Genomic DNA, 19,328 nt, shown 5'->3' with positions numbered 1-19,328 from the left:
TCAAGAAAAAAAGCTAGAATTGCTCTCCATACTAAAATTTAGTGGAATTTGTAAGGCTTCACAAAATTCAGATTTTGAACTTGGTAAAGTTCAAACAGGGAGGTTGAAACTAGATGATCTTTAAAGGTTCCTTGCAAGCCAAACCACTCTGTGATTCTTATGTTTTCTTCTTAGGTGAAAATTTTCGTAGGTGCCAATGGCATTGATCACCACTCCAACAGAAAGTTTAGTGTAAAAGAAAATGTGTGCAAAAATCTGGTATAAGCTAGCTCAAGTTGGGTACCCAGAAATAATGGAGATCTTGCAGGATTTTACTTTTTTAATTTTTTGTCTCAATTTCCCAGCATGCAAATAGCCTCAATAAAGCAAATAATCCAAATGCAATATTATTTATGTTCATGAAACATTTGGTTGTGCTGTGAAAATGACATAAAAAGCATGCAATGAAATGAATAAATCTTCATTCAAGACAAGGCTTTGAAAGTATTAATTAAAAAGGTGTATGGCCACATGCTGATTAAGATAGATAAGAAGAAATATTGAATAACTACTTTCTCTCTGAATTAGGCCTAAGGGTCCTATGGGAAAAATAGTATATGATTATTTAATTAAAGTTTGCATCAAAACACTTTTACACAAGGGAGATGAATTAATACTGCAGAATTTGCACTTCCTAACTTTTCAGTACTTCACTGGGAAATGTTTATTTTTATTTTATTTTTTTATTTTTAAATATAGTGTTTCTTCAGTGTGGCATTATGTACCGATCAGACACTTGGCATATTTACCCCACTGAATTTTTTAGATTGAAGGCATTAATATAATAAATTAAGTATATATCTTGAATCTAAAATGGAATGCCAAAATAGTGATAGCAGTGAAGTTGGAAGCATGATTCTATTTGGTTTTGGAATATAAAAGAATGGAAGGGGGAAGAAAACTAGGATGTATATGCTGATTGAAACAGTCAGATAAACCTACTGATATTATACTGATATTTTCATACCGATATTTACAAATATTTATTTAAGCTCCTTTAAGATCATCTGTGAAATATCTAGGCAGTGCTTAGTAAGATTTATATTTCTCGAGCAGGTCTGGAGTACTGGTTGCTGGTTTTTGTTTGTTTGTTTTTTCCCTTCCCCAGGGAAACTGGGGAAACTCAAGTCCTGAAGTAGCATAATTTCTCAGTGTGACAAGACAAGGAACAGAAAAAATGGCTCTGGTACATAGAGAATTAGAATAAAAGTATATAAACGGATAGATAAATGGAGTAGTCTCTTAGGGAAATGGGTGTGTCCAGTATACAGCAGCTTCTAGTACAGGAGAAGGGAAATTCTTCCTTTGCTCCACCTGGATAAAATAACTGGGTGAAACTATAACAGCTAGAATATTGACCATAATGTGGTGATTAAACAAAAGTTTCCAGTCTTTAAAATAAATGTCTACAAGTCATATTTAAAAAAAAAAAAAAAGAAGAAAAAAAAAAACAAAGAAAAAAAAAAGAAGAAAAAAAAAGAGAGAGAGAATAAAATCAATTTAACACCTAAAATGTGTTATAAATGCTGTTTTCTCCAGCTGTTCCTGGAATTCAGATTATAAGTAGATACCTAGAAAGCGTAGCATTCTTAGAACAGTAGATTACTCAATTTGCTAATTACTGTTATTTAAGTGATAATTACAACAATTTTTGAATAAAATAGATTAGTGTTACATTATGCAGCATTACTATGAAGACTTCTGTCTCATGGATCTATTGATTAACAGTTTGCGACGCACATAGTATCAGTAGCATTTCTGTAGCTTTGAAAGCCGCTGTCGCACCCGCACTTGTGTGGTGGTGCCCCTCTGTACCTCCTAGGCTTTGCTCTGCAGTATGCAAATGGACAGCAGAGCCTTAATAATTACTTCTGCCTCAAGACAGCACATACAGTGAGAGGCCTGTGAGTGTAAATAAATAAATAAATAAAAGGAATCAGTGTCAGGAACATACATATTTTGGCAGTAGAGTCTTGGCTTTATCATTTACTTGCTTTCTCTTGAGACTTTAATGTCCTTTTCTACAGAGGTTCTGTAGTCATTACAATTTCATCTCCCAGCATTCAAACAGCCCAGTTGGTGGGAGGCTTTTTCCCAGCCATGATAAATTATTCTCTGTCAGAATCCAAATCTGTCTTTTCAAGTCTGATCATTTTTGATGAATTTATTCTGTTAACATGAGCTTGAATAGAAGCAATAGATGATAATGAATTAACTCTGAGCATATTAATGACATCTCTAGGAGACTACAGATGAATTTAGGAATAAATTGTTGAAGAGGTTCAATAACAGTCTGGTGAATGTTTAGCCAGCAATTGACTGGTAGCTTTTCATTTAGGTCTTTTGTATCCTATGGTTAATTAAAAACCACAGAAAGATCTTAAAGCAGCCATTTGCAATACGGACTAAGTATGAACTGCTCCTGCCAACCATACTTGCTGTAGAAAAGGTGATTGTCAAATGTATTCCACTAAAGATTAGGTAATGTCAACTCCAGAAATTAAGGTTTATACCCTCATAAAAAGAAATGAGTGCCAAACATTTTGAGAGCTTTATATATACTTCTGCTAGAGCAGCACATACTTAAAATATCTTTTCTGTAGAGCTTATGAAAAAAAGAAAAAAAATAAATTACCTGCTTTTGTGGATCTGCTCTTATAAACAACAGAAAAGGGCAGTACAGGGAGTTCCATCTCAAACAAGAATTATTCTGATGTAATTTTATTTGGTTAATTTTGATGTATGCATGCTACATCCAGGATTAACAAACTAAACGTAAACTTTGAAACTTAAACTTTCTAAAGTGCAGGATGCTAAGCTTTAGTGACTTTATAAGAACTGAATATATTTTAAATCCCTTTCTAAGGGATCCTCTATCCTATGTAGCAGAGAAGTGGCTGATTGAATCTCATGTACTAAGGAAAGCAGTAAATTCCTTGACAAATCTGAATGGCAGTATTTAACCTCATTTAATAACACATATTAGGTTTTTATTAGCCTAGTCATACTTATAAAACAGGAGTAAAAATCACTTTTTTTTTTTTTTTTTTTTTTTCCCCCAAAGAAAATTATGGTCTATTCAATGTATAAAAATCCAAATTATTTTCTTTTGTTAGGACATCTTGTTATGCAAATAGGTCTGAATCAAAACTGAACACCAACTCTCTGAAATTAGGAGTTGCACAAATATCTCTCCAGAATCCTCACTTTAGACACATAGCATGTGGTGATACAAGAACTATGTTTATGCAAATAACGCAAATTAGAGATAATCAATTTTATATTCCTATATTAAAATATTTCTAAAATAATGGAATTTACTTTCCTGAAAATTTGGATACTTAACTTTATATCCCCACCCTTCTATATTTGGTGCACTCTTTTTTTTTTTTTTTTTTCTAAAAATAAACAAAGAAAAAACAAAACAACAAAAACAAACAAACAAACAAAACCACTTTGTTCAAGTCAAAATAATACTCGTGGTTATCCTGACAGCGATTGAAGTGGGCTGAAAACATTACTGTCAGCAATTACTTTCTCCCATTTTCTGGGATGATATTGCTGACCCTAAAATCTTCCAGAATCATCACAGCCATGACTGTTCCCTAATACTGTTTTGTTGTTGATGTTGTTGGTTTTTCCTCTCCTCTCTTTAAAGAATTTTGTCAAAAGTTGATCTGGTCTAAATTATCCCCATCATGTGTCAGTTGTCCAAACTGCTGAGAAAATCGTCGGATTTAGAAAAGTAAACTACCCTCTATAACCCTACTTCAGATTAACATATTTTTTATATTTTATTTGACAAATGTTTTGGAAAACTAAAAATTTTATTAAAGAAATTCTGAAAGTCATTATTGGAGGTTGTTCAAAGGAAACTAGATGAGAATTAAAACTCAGCAGTGGATTTTCTGTTTTGTTTTGTTGTGTTTTGTTTTGTGTTTTTTTTTTTTTGTTTGTTTTTTGTTTTTTTTTTCCCCTCAGCAAAGAAAAAGGGAATGTTTATAATATATATTTCTAACCTGCAGGCATCCTTGATGCCAACAACTTCTTAATAGTTGGAAAAGACTTAAGTGATGTGAGAAACTTAACAATCAAACAGCAAAACTACAGTGGAGAAAGTGGTCACAACTGAATGCTTAAAGAGGTAACTGTGAAATAAGTGCCTCATCAGAATCATGGCAGAATTTCTGAAGGTGCTAGCAATCCCTTGAAAACCCCAGTTAGAAGGTAGCAGACATCACTGTAAGTGGTTTTGTACTCACGAGGAAATGATGGAAACTAGTCAGGTATCCCCTTTCTTCTTTTAAATGTCTATTCTGAATGAAGGTCTGAGCTACAGTACGGATATTGCTCGAAATCACTCAGAGCCACTCTCACTTCTATGCCTGACTGGAACACAATGAAGTTTGGATTATGCTGTTTTAAATTATCACCCATTTTAAGTAATTTTCTTTATAAAACAAGATTAAAATGACTGTAATTCAAAACATTTTACCTCAAATTGATGTGAAAATTGTAGTGTTCATATTATTTCCATTTTTCAATTTGACAAAACATCTCACTCCATGTATAAGCTTTTCTGTGTTGTCACTATCTTGAGTGAAAATATGCATTTTACTCTGTGCATTTTACTCCTTCCTGATGTGCGTTATTTCTTAACACTACTTATTTAACTTTCTTAAAGAATATCTTTATTTATAGCCTGTTGTGGTACCTAGGGAAAATATAAACAGATTTAGGAGGTCTGCTTACCTCCCTTCTACCCCACACAATAACAGTCTAACTTCATACTCTAAATTTATTCTCTGGTCTTTCTACACACCTGATGGTAAGATGATAAAGCAAAGACTGATGATAAAGCAAAGCAAAGAAAAAATTGTAATTCTAGCCTGAAAGAGTTGGAACTCAGATTATGGTGACTCTTACGTACATGAAACTTCCTTCTTTCATTTGTTTTCATATTAATACCATAGTAGGAGTCTCTCTCTCTCTGGAACAAATTATTTATAAAAAGAATAGCCTCATCTAAAAGAATAGCCTCATCTCTTCATCAGAAATTTGGTTCATAGATAGGCAGTTACATCAGTAATTCTTCTTAAAAATCCAGTAAATTCTGATGTACATGAGTTCCCTACAAATAAGGGCATTTGCAAGAAGCACTAATATAGAGTGTTTCTTGCAGAATTCCTTCAGTAGTGAAGTTTAGAACAATACTAAAAAGTATTGCAAAATTAAGCAACTTGCAGAAGTTTATGGCTAAATTAGTTCTCGTGAGAATTAAAACTGAATTGTTCCTGCCTAAAGAATACAAACGTACAAATGTACTTAGATATGTTATGCTGTATTCAACTGTAAGTGCAAAAGAATGCCAAACCTTATCACTTAAAGTAATGGTAATATGCATGTCAGTTGTCAGACCCTCAAAACCTGGGAAAGAGCTGTTTTGCAAAAAATCTGCAAAGGATAATTCATTCCGTACTAGGGGGTATGATTTCTTGAGTAGAAAGCTTTAACTAGTACATATGTATAGGATAGATTTAAAGTGATTATGGAAATGTCACTGCAGGACAATACATTATTAGTAGTCCCTCATATGTTGTATCCTGTCCCCTTATGTTTGCTGAAAATTAAAAACAGATTGGGATGTCATGTTAAGAACGAGTGCAAAATGTCCCTTTTATCATTTGCAACAACTATGAAGTAGTGGTCTTTCTGTATTCTTCAGTGATTGTTCTATTTGTGTTGGTGACAAATGGCATCTTTCTCCTTGTAATGTGCCTGCAGGGTTAAATGACTTTATTATTATTAATGAGTCATTGCTCTAGCTGCCCAGAAAGAGAGGGAACAGAAAACATAAGTGATTTAGAACTAAGTAATCACAAATGTAATTATTACCTTTCAAATTTCATTTTTACATCAATCACAAAGTTGTTAATCAAACATAGCCATCTCACAATTTAGAGGTCTTTCCTGAGTAGATACCTGGTTCCACTGAGGGCAGTCTGTGGCAGATTGACAAAGTGGTAATGACAAAAAACTGCTGTGAAAAAAAGTGGTTAGAAAATGCTGTCTAGCCATCAAGGAGCCTGCAGTTCAGAGGATTTTCCAAGACTTAAACCCACCTGGGCTTCAGCCATATGGAGGAGTGTCCTCCTGGGGAGGACAAAAGCTGCAGGAGGGGAATCCTTTTGTCCTGTGGTGATATGAAATGTCAAAGTCTTACTTCTCTCTTGTCTTTCCACAAAGTTGTACATCATGACTAATGAGCTTAATAAGTACAAGAGATCTGACATGCTGCTGGTCAGTTTATGGGAATTTTGAAGTGTGACTTCTTGAGCATTCAATAGTTATCCTAATCACTTGTAAAAACTTGAAAATCTAGCAAAACATAATTATTAGGTGGAGCACAAGGCTTGTTCTTCTGTAGGGGTAAGGGAATCACAGTGAATTTAGGAAGTGGAAATTATTGTGGATTGTGTTAGACCATGCTGCATGTACAGTTAACGGCAAGCAATGTTGTTTTTTCAGAAACATAGGCTGAACTTGAGATTTATAGTGAAATGGAAAATCTGAGGAAAAACTTTGGCAAAATGAGAACATATCCTTTCAATACTGTCATCTCTGCATAATGTTAGAATAGCAAAGATTCTCATCTTTTAAAAATCTACTTGGAAATAAAATGAGAAAATGGAAACTACTCATTTCCATACTTCATACCCCAAAAACATCATTTGAATCAATAAGATCACAAAACAGGTGAACTTGAAACATTTTTGATGGAAAAAAAAAGCTTTGTCAAAAAAGCTTCATCCAGCTTTACTTACTTATTGAACCCAAGAAAATAGATTTAATGCTGTTGACCCTCCAATCAAATGTAATATCTGTCATTGCTATAAACAGTATTACATAGATTTCACTATAAAACATTGCATTTGAACATCATGAAAGTGTCTAGAAGTATTCACAAAATAACTTAAGGGCAACATATTAAGAATAAGAACTTCTGTTTTGTTTTGTTTTACATTCTAATAAATAAAAATGCCTTTTTTTTTTTTTTTTTTTTCTTCTTGAAATGCAATTAGAGTCACAGCATAAAAGCCACAGAATATTTTTAGACTGTTGTACGGTTTTTTGTTTTCTGCTTTATTGGCCTGTGACTTTAAATTTCTGTTTGTGTGTATCTGATGAAAGCACAATTTCAAAACATCTTAACCCTCTTGGGTCACCGCAGGAAAGATATGCTTACTTAGTATTTGATTTTTTTATGGTTTTCTTTTGAAAATTAGGATTTCATTAAAGTGTCTGAACCATGAATATTTGCCAACAATTGTTCAAGGACTTAACAAAATTACTTAGTATTCTAATTTATTTTTACTGTATGTTACAATATTCTTCTCTAAATCTACATATGTATGTATATATACATATTTGAGTGTAAGTAAGAATGAAAATGGGAGTAACCTCTTTAGCAAGGTTTGAAGGAGAGAGAACCAATGTTATGACTTATCTGTAGAAATGACTACTAAATGCCACTGGAATGGCATGATACCCAGTATATTGTGGCCAGCCAAGGTGACACACAAAAATGTGTGATTCCCTGTATGCCTGTTGATTCTGCATTTAGAACATCTGGAGGATAAACCTTCCACAGAGTATGATTTCTCATGGGATCTGATGGAGGCAAGCTCTGTACATGAGGCTGAAGACTAAGGGAAGTGGTATGTCCTAATTGTTCTTTGAATAAAAAGGTTCAAAGGCTAGAATTTTAGTAATTTATTTAGGTTTTTAAGTTATTGAGATCCATACAGGAAATAAAATATTCATAGGAATCTTCTCCCAAAGGGATTATATTATAAAAGATATAGATATCGATATAACAGCATTGATATAACAGCAATTATCAATGATTCAGGGTTTCTACATTCAGCTTCTTCCTTATTAATGTATCCCAGTTTATACTAACAAACTATTCTACCCTCCCTATTTTATTGTTAATGTTATTTCTCTTCTCTTAACCCAGCAGAGACCATTAAATGATGTTGCCCACGTGGCTGCTTTCTGTCACAAGGGTAATTCTGGACTGTAATTTACCTATATTATGCTTCAATTTCTACTTAGATTGAGTACCACATATAGTACATACACATGAGGGAAAAAATGAGGGAGATGCAGGGGGAACACAACCCATTCCTTAGGAGCTATTGGCTGAGATGTGCAGTATAAGGTTGTCATCTTCATCACTCTGGTGAGTTCCTGCTGAGCAGAGAGCACTGAAATTGTGATGGGAGCTGTTTAATACGAAATGCTTCAGTAAATGAGAGGCACTTCTGGATGCTGACAGAATAGCATTGGCACTGCATGCCATGTATTCATATATGTGCTGTGTTGTGAAAATATGAAAAATAGCTCAGCAATGGCATAATTACGGGCAATTTGCTTAATTGCTTGCTAATTGTTGCTTGCTTTATTATGAAACAAGAGTGCTCTGAATGTAACACTGACTGGTTTGCATCCAAAATGTGTCATATTCAATACAGGCTTTTCATTAAGACTTCAGCTACATGGTGTTAAATTTAAGCATTCTATCTATATCCTGTATTTTAAATCATTTTCTTAATTTTTTTTTAAATTATTTTTGAATTCTTTATGCAATTTATAAAAGTCCTAAGCCTGGATTGATACCATGCAGTTTGTCAGTTTTTGAACTTCTATTGAATCTGAGCATTTTGCTAATGAATACGTTTTTTGATCATTATTACGTGTAAGTGGGTAAAGGTGGAGACATTTTAAGGTTTGCCCAGGAGCTCATGGTGTTGATTGTCCAGCTTTCAGAAATGCATATCTCTTTTAACATGCACTCTTTTTTTTTTTTTTTTTTTTCCCCAAAGGGAGATGTACCATTTTTAAAGTTTGGCCTAGACTTTTGGAAAAAATGTTCTCGTATGGTTTGAACAAGATACACTGCTTTGAGCAGGAGATTAGACCAGACATCTTTAAAAGTCCCTTCCAACCTAAGTCTGTGATTCCATGGTGCAAGGGATGACTTCTGTGGCAGACTGAAAAAGGAACTGGTTGTATTGTTGTTGTCCTAGTAGTACCTCTCCTTTTTGGCGGAATGGAGGGGCATAGGAGTAGACAAGAAAGTGTATCATGTATACACTAAATACATGCTTCAACATTATGAGAATGCTGATAACACTCTCAGACTAACGACCTGTTTTCCTTTGAGAATTCTCTATAAGAAATATTCTTAAACCTGCAACAAATATTGAGCTAGAAATGTCAAAGTATGCAGCATTCAGTCTACAAAATACATAGTACCAAGTGCAACCTGCATTGTAGTGTTCTTCGGCTTTCATACCCCATATGCAAGAAGAACAATCAACTTTTATATTTTCATTTATATTTATATGTGCTGTACGTGGGCTTTATAATTATAGAAAGTCTCTAACCAAAACAAACAGAAAAAGATCAAATAGTATTTTTTTGTTATAATTGTTTTGACTGAAGGATAGCTACCTGGCAAGGTTGAAATTCCACATTTTAAGTAAAAGTAAATATTCTTACTGAAGACTGGTTTGACCTAAAAATGATAAAGACTGTGGAACAATGAACAAGTCTTTTAACTACTGTGCTTTTAGTTATACTTGACAGCTCTGATCTAAACATTTCATAAGAGCTGACAGACACCTTCTTTAAAAACGTTCTTAGTTCAGAGGCAGACAATTTAAAAAACAGCTTAATTCCTAAAACAATCTGGAGTTCAAGTGACAATGGTAAATTCACATGTGCAAAAGTGTGTTCCATTGTATGAATTAAAAAATATCTTTCTGACAACCTACATGTCATAGTTGATGAGCCTCCATGCAGTATGAAAAAATATATAAAATTAAGGTTTCATTAATGAGTGAAGAAACAAGGCAAACTGATAAAAGTTGAAATGAACATATTGTTAATTTGTAATACATGAGGAATATTTACAGTTTTATTTCCAGTTATAAACCTGTCATATCTTTTGTGAGAACATGTTATCAGACACTAAATTTCAGCAGAGAAAACCATTATTTCTTCTGAAAATATTCAAAGACAGCAGAAACCTTCTTTTACTTGTTTGTTAGAGGCAGATGTCACAGATCTTTCCTACCAGAATACTTATGGGACTGGAATAATCACCTACATTACCTCTTTTGAATGAGAGAAGAGCTCAAATTTTTTTCTTTTCACCCACACTTAACAATGAATTGCAAGAGGTTAGTGTTGCAAACACTTGCCTGCATAAGAAAATGCAAAGCAGAAGAAAGCTTAAGGAGTAGCAGCTAGAAAATGCCATGCTCAGTTTATCCAGGCTTGGATAAATGCCACTTGAGCACTGAACTTCACACTGACACAGCTGTATGGCTTGAAATCCTCTTCAGATGGTCTTTTGGGATGCTCTGCTGACCCAGCCTGAGTGTCTCCTTTTAAGTGGGCAGCAAGTGGTGAAGGGGAAGCCAGCCTGGGTGCTGTGGACAACATCATAATGCTAGTTACAGTGACCTCTCAGAGGTCACTGTCTCAGTGACATATTATTGTCAGTAACAGAATATTGGAAACCAACTACTTTATATCGTAAAGTGGCACCACTAGTATGATATATTGCTGATAAATAGCTCTTTGCTTTGATAAAAAAGGGAATTGTTAGAAATATGTATTTTTTTTAAGTAAAACAGCTTGGATGGCAATACAATGCCAGGGCTAGGCAGCTATTTAGAATGGTTTCAAGTGCTAATGAAACAGTAGAATGATATCTTAGAAAAATAGAGAATGAATTATACTGACTGAAGGAAGCTACATTTCACGGCCTGGAAGAACAGTCAAAAAAGATAATGCCTAGTGAATATTCATGAAGAAAAAATCCTACATTTTGTGCTAGTTCATTGAAAACCAGAAGAATTATGTTCCAACAGTCTTTTTTTTTTTTTCTTTTTTTTTTTTTTTTTTTTTTGATTGTGCTAAAAGCATTTGATACTCCTGGCTTTAAATATTTATTTTTACTTCATACCAAGACAAAGCTGTTTTGTGTCTGAGTTATCCTTGCTAGTACTTCTTAATGCAGCAGACCAGTTGTTGAGATTTGCTAAGATTCCATTAAATGGAAATACTGGAGACCTTATCCATCTCACAATATACTTATTGTCACACTCTCAGTTAATTTGTTTTCCTACAGTATACCCATTTTCCTAAAGAAAACCTCAGGGCTACGCTAATGCTATGGCCTATATGCAGAAGATATAAATTAAAAACAAAACAGTTCTATTCATTTTTCTTGAAATATGATTCCTTTTGAAGTTAGTCTATGGGTTAAATATATCATTGATTTAATTTTATTTTTTCTTTCTAATGACTGCAGTATATTATAAACCAAAGCTTGACTGTTACAGTTGGAAAAAAAAGATGTCAGACATCATACAGAAAAGTACTTGTATTTGCTAAATACATTTTTACTTTCTATTCTCTTGCAACGCTGCAGAGATACTCAGTAGAAAAGGGTTTTAACTCTTCAAAATTAATAAGAACTGTATATTTTACATGTTATTATTCATAAGCAGTGATGAAAAGTATAATTACTCTGACGGTCAAGATTACATGTACAAAATACATATACTGAAAGATTGACTGCTACAAAAAGTCTGACAATGCAGGATTTTTATATAATGAAACCCAAACCTAAAAGCCAAAATAACTTGTATTGACAGCATATGATTATACCCATGAAGGTTAGGTAGGTTTTGCTAAAGGTTTGTTTGCTTTCTTTGTTTTCTGTTTGTTTGTTTTTGCTAAAGGTTGTGTATCAATCTCATTATTGAGAGAATAAATGAGAATGTCATTCTGACAACATTGTTGTTCTTCACGTTAGCATGTTCCAAGTCTACAGGTAGTCTGGCAACACATGGCACAAAATGCTTATGTCAATATGGTGTAGAGAATGCTTTATAAGAGACCTTTTATTTCTGCAGTTCCCTTGTCTAAAGCTCAAGTTAAGTATTGCCATACACTGGTTTTGATGGTTTAATTTTGTTTGCTTTTTTATTCTAGCTTGAGATAGTACTACATTACAAGTATAGTAACTAATTGCTGTGGAGATCTAGCAATGCATAATAATTATTATTTCCAAATAAAAATAATATTTTTCCAGTTTCACCTAAGTAACAGAATTTTAAGAGATATTAGAAAGCCTGGAGGAATGTCTGGGGGATTGGGTATCAACAAGGTTTTTTTAATAAATGCAAAAAATATCAGTTTCTGCATAAATCAGTGATAACACTAAGTCAAGGACATACCTGTTTTCTGTGAGTTGCCTTGATTAGAAGAGAAGAAAACTTGGATAATTAAAGAGCTTAAAGAGCTTGTATATACTTAATTTTATGTCTCTAATAGCAGATAGCAGGACACAGAAAGATTAGACTAATCTACCAGCAGTAACTTTTTTTTTTTGCATGAACTATTTCCTCTACTGAATTATTTCCATATTTATATATCTGACTGCCCATCAAAACTGGATTAGTACTTCAACAACAAGGTGCCAAGGCTTTGTCAGGATTACATTCTAAAATACAGAGACAAGATGACTGAAGACATGTTGAAATTCTAAAAACAGGGTAAAACAACAATATTTATAAACAATCATTTATTTACCAGGCACATACTTGTACAATTTACTTCAGGAGAAATAATCAAGAACATAACATTCAGGAAACAACAGAGAACCAATTGTCCACTTAACACTGGTAGATTTTAAAAAGATGTAACCTATATTTTGGTCAGCAGCATTATATATTTCAATGACTGAAGGAAAAAGTAAATTAATTTATATTTAGATGTAACATGGAAATATGCGTTAGTGCTTTATAGCTTTACACAGACTTCAACATGCAAAGTATTTATTAGAACAGAAATACAGCATCTGTTTAAACATCTCAAAAGATGAGCGGCTCCCACTCAGAACTATTATTGCAATAAGTAATTTGTAGCAGCATACCTTCTCCACTGGTTGTGAGTCACTGGTTGTCAATCCAATTCTAAATATTTTCCTGAAAATAAATACGAAAAATATATACACATCTTTCAGAAAAAGGACGTTCTTGCAGTTTGTGAAGACAACACAATACAATATCTAATTGGACTCTTTCTCTCTTTTGATATACTCAAACGTGTACGTAGCAAGATAATATAAAAATAATGTATATAATAATAAAAATATCTCAAGGAATGATTTGTAGTATACAAGTTATATTAATTTGATTTTACACAACATGGTAAACCCAGAATAATTTAAATGAAACAGATCAAGAGTGCTTATGTGTTGCAAATTATGTTTTGTAGATTTAGTAGCTTACTTTGTCTTTGAACAAATTATAATTTCTGTAATCTCTTTTCAAGGGCATAAACCTTGCATCTACTCAAGAACTCAGGTTCGATTACTAGTAAATTACAGAGGTTACAGCTTCGTTGGCTATTACCCTTTGATTTTTCACAGTTTCCAGTATTGAATGCACAGAGAAATCAATTCTCTTTAAAATAGTTTTTAGGCTGTCTTTTATTCTTAAAGCTCTTGAGTGCATCTTTGAAGCCACTTCAAGAGAATATTTCAATAAAAATAATATAATTTTTTTTTTTTCAAGTAATTGTATGCAAACATATAGAATAGTGATATTGGATTATTATAAAGTTTTATTAGTTTGTTTGTTTTCACATGAGGGACAATTCCAAAAAATAAAAATGTCATAAGTAGAATGTATAAGGGCTTTGGTTACCTGACTGATGCCACAGTATCATATGCTGATGAAATTTTAATAGTTTTTCTGATGATACTGTGGGCCTCAAACTTGCAAACATCTAACATTCATTTAATTTTTACAACTGCGGGTATTTTCTTTCCCAACTATGTCCATTATCATTGAACTAGAATTGCTTTGTTACCCTTGATTCCCTGCATATGTCAGTCTTCAGATCCTTTGATAATTTCCTGTCTTTTTCTGCCCTCCCAGCTATTGAAGTAAATCTCCAGAAAGCCCTGGCTGAAGCCTCTGAAACCTGCACACAGGAGTGTCTCATCCTAGGCCATTCAGACAACTGCTGGATGCCACCTTCTTTGACACAGTACCAACAGTCCAACACCCCTTTGCCATCATTTGGCTTCCAGCAAGGCTGGGGCCGAGGAGCCAGGCCTGATGGATGCCACACTCTTGGGAGGTCCCTTCCAAAGGATGACACTGACAAAGGCCAAGGTGGGCTCAGGCCCCAGTTCTACAACACCTGTGAAAGACACTGCACGAGTGAAGATCCTGTCAAAGTCATCCCCCTGGCAAACTTTGCTGTATCCCACCAGACACCGGTGTCTGGGAGTAGCACTACATTCATCCATGAGCACCAGCTATAAATGCATATCTGGCAAATCCACTATTTCAGGCTTTAAGTGTAACTTAAGCCTAACTCTGTTCTTAGTGCACATACAAACTTGTTAGGCTTGTGAATATTTATGTATATAGAATTCTAAATTTGAATTTGAATTTAGCTTTTCAAGCTAAATCCTTAGGACTTAGTTAAAATTGACCATAGTTCTTGGCAAAATATATAAAATGGGGAAGAAAACCCACAACCCAGAACCTAAAAAAAGAAAACACAAAATCCCACTGATTTTCTTATATGGGTCATATAGCACAAATACCTGCTAGCAGTTCTTCCTCTTTGTTGAAAGCATTTTCTTAGTACAGTTTAGGGAATATTACAGTAATATAACTCACTAGTTTTTTTCTATCTTCTTTGTTATAATTTATAGCATATTCATAGATTTCACCTTCCATTTGCTTAGCAATAGAGATCAAGCGGGCAATGTCTCATTTGATTACCTTACATAATAGAATGTGTAAGATCTACTTCTTAGGAAGGATGGTATATGTTTTCAACAAAATTTATCTTTCATGTAATTAAGAAGGAAAATGTACTGAAAGACTTGACAACTGCTTTTGTTTTTAATTTTAACTGATTGGATACACAGGTATTTATTCTATGAAAGAATGCAATAGATGAAATAGAAAACTCTTAACTAGGCTTTTCTGTGTGAAATTGAAAACATGACCATACAATAAGGATCAGTGTTTTTTTTTAAATTTATTTCTAAGATTTTATTTTCTACAATAATGGAAGCAAAAGTGTGATAAATGTGCTTTTCAAGCTATAAGGCTAATTTTATTTATTTATTTTTTATCTTGCAGAGCTTGCTTTGGCTACTGTTCCTGTTAGTTGAAAATTACATGGGCACTGCTGAAAACAGTAGGAAACTGGGCTAGTTATTTTGGCCGGTGTCATATTGTGGCTTTAAGCTACTGATGTTTAAAATAATATTATAGTGATGTATATGTTTGTTTTACAGCTATAATCACCTATTACAAGTATTCAGTAGAAGATTAGCTATAATATTAGTTACTTCACCCCAAACCTATTAGATAAAGGAGTAGTTGTCATTGTAGCTTAGTTTATTAGAGAATTGCTGACATTTTTCAGCAAAGAAAGAAGGTAATGAATGCTGGATAACTATAATTATAAGTACACCCCGATTATGTTATTTGATAAAGTCTCAAGGTGGTTCTCTGTAAAGATTAGAATTTTTTCAGTGTTCTGTTAACCGGACAGTATATTCTTAATAGTGACAGGAAAAAACAAACAAACAAACAAACAAACAAAAAACTAGTAAATTCTACAGCGGATGAAAAGGAAATTCCTTTCTTAAATAAAAACAAAACAAAATATTTCCTTTCTAGTATTTTGTTGCTGTTTAGCCATTTAGCTATTTCATCATTTATGATACCAAGTTTTTTTCCTTATCAAACTGCATAACTTTGTTTAGTTTTATTGATACTTTAAGTGAGACAATCGAAGTTTTGTGAAAGAAAAAATGACAGTGTATGAATATTTCTTACGGATAGATTTCTGTGTTGGCTTCATATTGTAACTTATGTGTAATTTATTATAAAAAAAAAAGTGTAAAAATGCTGTAATATTAGCTGCTTGTAAAATTTACAGAAGTACAAGTTGTTGAAGGTTTCCAATGAATACTAAAAGAGCTTCTCTTATGTGCCCAGCAGGTATAAGTAGCTTTATATATTGTGTCCCAACTGTAATCCTATTCGAATCACATTTACATTTTATGTGCAAACTAAAAGAAGCTTCACTTTTGATCTACTGATAGGCTTTAATTAATAAACATAAGATTATCTAATGATGTACTTCTGTTCTTTTTTTATTTTGTTTAATGTATTTCTCAATAATGTTTAGAAAAAATGTGGCACACTGCTTTCCAGTTGCATGTAAATCCAGGGTAAAAAAAAGAAAATAAAAAAAAATCCTTTGGCTACTGACACACAGTAGTTGACACAGCTCATTTCCAGTTCCAGGAAAACTAAAAATTTGACAAATTAATTCATACCTAATATATACAGAGCCTTTTGTTGTTTACTTTGGAGACATCACAGTGAGAAAATTCATCAGTCCTTTTCAGGGATACACAATAAAAGCTTATCTGTAGTTTACACAGCTTTACCAAACATATTAATTGTGCAAATTTAGAATAAAGCTGACATGTAATACTTCCTATTGTAAGCGGAGGACTATAGTTTTAGTTAAAGATGGCTGCCATACCAAGTGGCAGCTGCATTTTAGAACTGTATTTATTTATTTATTTATTTTGCCTTCAACATTTCCTTTCTGGGTGAAGATTGTAACTGAAATTTCCTGACAAAACAATCAATTTCTACAGCATTAGGAGTTTAATAGGAAAAGATTAAGATACCAGAATTATACTTTCTCTCTCCCCCCCCCCCCCCTTCCCCCAGGTAACAAATCAATCAATCAATCAATCAATCAAAAACCCCAATCCTTTACCCTTTCTTTTTTAACTTTTTTTTTTTTTTTTTTTTTTTTCTTCTGAGATATGGAAGCAATTAACTGCCGTCCCTTCTCCAAATAAAACACACAATAAAAAAAAGTGAAAACCAGAAACCAACCAACCAAAAAAAAAACACAACTGCTTAAACAAAAAGAATTGTAAAGTTGAATCTGATTATAGGAAGTGCTAAATATTATATCCATGACATTGTGCTATGGTATTGTAAAATTCTATCAACAAGATAAAGAACACTTAATTGTAAATTTATTGGGAGTAAAACTATGCCCTCATTTTTATATATTACATATATAAAATTACGCATTAAAGGTGACATTTTTTCTGAAAAAAATGTACAAGTGTCATGTCAGTATCCAGAGGAATAACATTACTATAGACTCTTTGCACATCTTGCCATATATATAAATAATTTATCTAGTGCATAGGCTGTATATTTTTGTGTAATTTTTTTAGTCAATTATTTCATCTTGTGTGAATTTGTGGAGAAAACAATCCTATATACAATATACAGTAAAATGGTAGTTACATGATTAGATTTGTTTCATACAGTGTAACAATAAAAGAAAACCTTTGCCTTCAAAGTAATGTGTCACACAGTCTAGCCTAGATTTTTTTTTTCCAAATTCAATACATGCTTGTTGCACTTTGAACTATTGCAAGATATAGGTAGTGGTGGCAGAAAGAAAGGTAACTTTTGATTATGTAAAGCAGTCAAATATTTAAAAAAAAAGATGAACTGAAGTCAAACTGGTTGAAGTGAAATATATCAGTTTTTTGTTTTCATAAACTGTGCTGTGTAACTTAATTCTAAAGGAAGAATAATGAGGCACGTCTGCTTGGCCAGACAGAGACTACTGAGCACCTGCTCTCTCGGCTGTGAGCAGGCCGGATGCAGGTCATTTAGCTCATTATTATGGCAATGAGCCCATGCTAATAGGACCTGAGGGTTTATGAATGTTAGCATGACAGTTAGGTTGACATAACTTTAGTTATGTGAGTCTGAATCCAGACAGGTCTTTTTGCTAGGCACAGAGGTGGAGAAGTGCAGCCACTTTGTATTAGATACTCATGAGCCTAGTGTATGCAGGGTTTTTTTTTGTTTGTTTGTGGGTGTTGGTGTGTTTTTTTTTTGTTGTTGTTTCTTTGTTTTTTAAGAAGTGGAAGGTTGCTCTGTTGTATTCTGAGTGAGCTCTAATCCAGTGTGCAAATACATCAGCCTCAAGTTACCATTGTTACTCCTCTTCTAGTGTCACTGAGCCAGAGAGTAAGCCAGAGAGTAGACCTAAATAATTTTTAGCTGCTAATGATTGATTAGTGCAAGGTATCTTGATTCAAGCTTATAAAGCTTTAATTTGAAATTCTTGATCATTGTATGTTGTTTCCAACAGTTCTAGCACAAGTTTTTCTTTTGCAGCTTTAATACCAGTTCCTATCAAAATTTATTGATTAAATGTTTGCAGTTTATTACCATTATTTAATTGGATAAACAAAAAGGGAGGGATTGGTTTGTGCAGACACAAAGTAAAGTTGAAGGCAAAGATTTTATTTGATATACATAGGAAAATTGTGTATAACATTATCCCTAGAGAAGAAAGAGATGGATGATTTCTTGTAAATATTTGGTTTTGTATTTCTGGAAAGCCTTCCAGCTCTATGGCATACTACAGGATCTGAGAGTGAGCAGTGTATGTCTATGTACTGAAACAGCCCTAACCATGCTTTACAAATCACGCAGTTGGACATCATATATCATAGTCCAGCAGCATTTAAAGTCCAGTAAATTTGCAGTAGTTCTATTTCAGGTTTCTGTACAGCATGTTGTCTTGTTATTTACAATGCTTATTAATAAACTAGATCCACAAAAACTGTTTCCTCCTTTGCACTGTCTTCTTTTTGTTTCTGTAATACAGGCATTTAAAAAGGATTCTTCCAGCTACACTTCCCTCCCATTCCCAGCAGAAAAGTTAACTTAGCTTGCAGTTACTTCATCAAATTGAGTAGCGGGCTTTTGGTAGACAGTAGAAACATTCACACACAATGTGTACACCATTCTAGCTTTTTATTATAAGATGTATTTTCCCCTTCTGTGTCACTTTTTTAACACCATGCTCCCAGCTCATTACATGCTGGAGGTGGGAGTATTTATGGGGTTTTGTTAAAAAAAAAAAAAAAAAAAAAAGCTTTTTCTAACTGAGAGAACATGGTTAGTAACTTGTTGAGCTGAAGAGATTATTCTCTCATGTCATATACAGCCAAACAGCCAAACAAGAAACTAAGGAAATAACTTTTCATACATTTTCTATAGTAGTTAAGTCCATATTTAAAAGTAACTCTTTTGATAGTTCTC

At 33.3% G+C, this 19,328-nt stretch overlaps 1 protein-coding gene across 1 annotated transcript in view; it reads left to right on the top strand.

Moving 5' to 3' along the window:
• PCDH11X (protocadherin 11 X-linked) overlaps positions 1 to 14,458 on the top strand; it is a gene marked incomplete at both ends in the record, with an annotated part of 422,401 nt that extends 407,943 nt beyond the window's left edge. Inside the window, one exon of the mRNA XM_084294027.1 lies at positions 14,067 to 14,458. Within this exon, the coding sequence (XP_084150153.1) occupies positions 14,067 to 14,458 (392 nt within the window). The remainder of the gene's footprint in view (positions 1 to 14,066) is intronic.
• Positions 14,459 to 19,328: the final 4,870 nt, after the last annotated feature.

This window comes from Netta rufina (genome assembly GCF_964035555.1).
Source record: "Netta rufina genome assembly, chromosome: 12".
Classification (NCBI taxonomy): domain Eukaryota; kingdom Metazoa; phylum Chordata; class Aves; order Anseriformes; family Anatidae; genus Netta; species Netta rufina.
The sequence above is the reverse complement of the archived record's forward strand: the minus strand, read 5'-3'. Positions and strand labels throughout refer to the sequence as shown.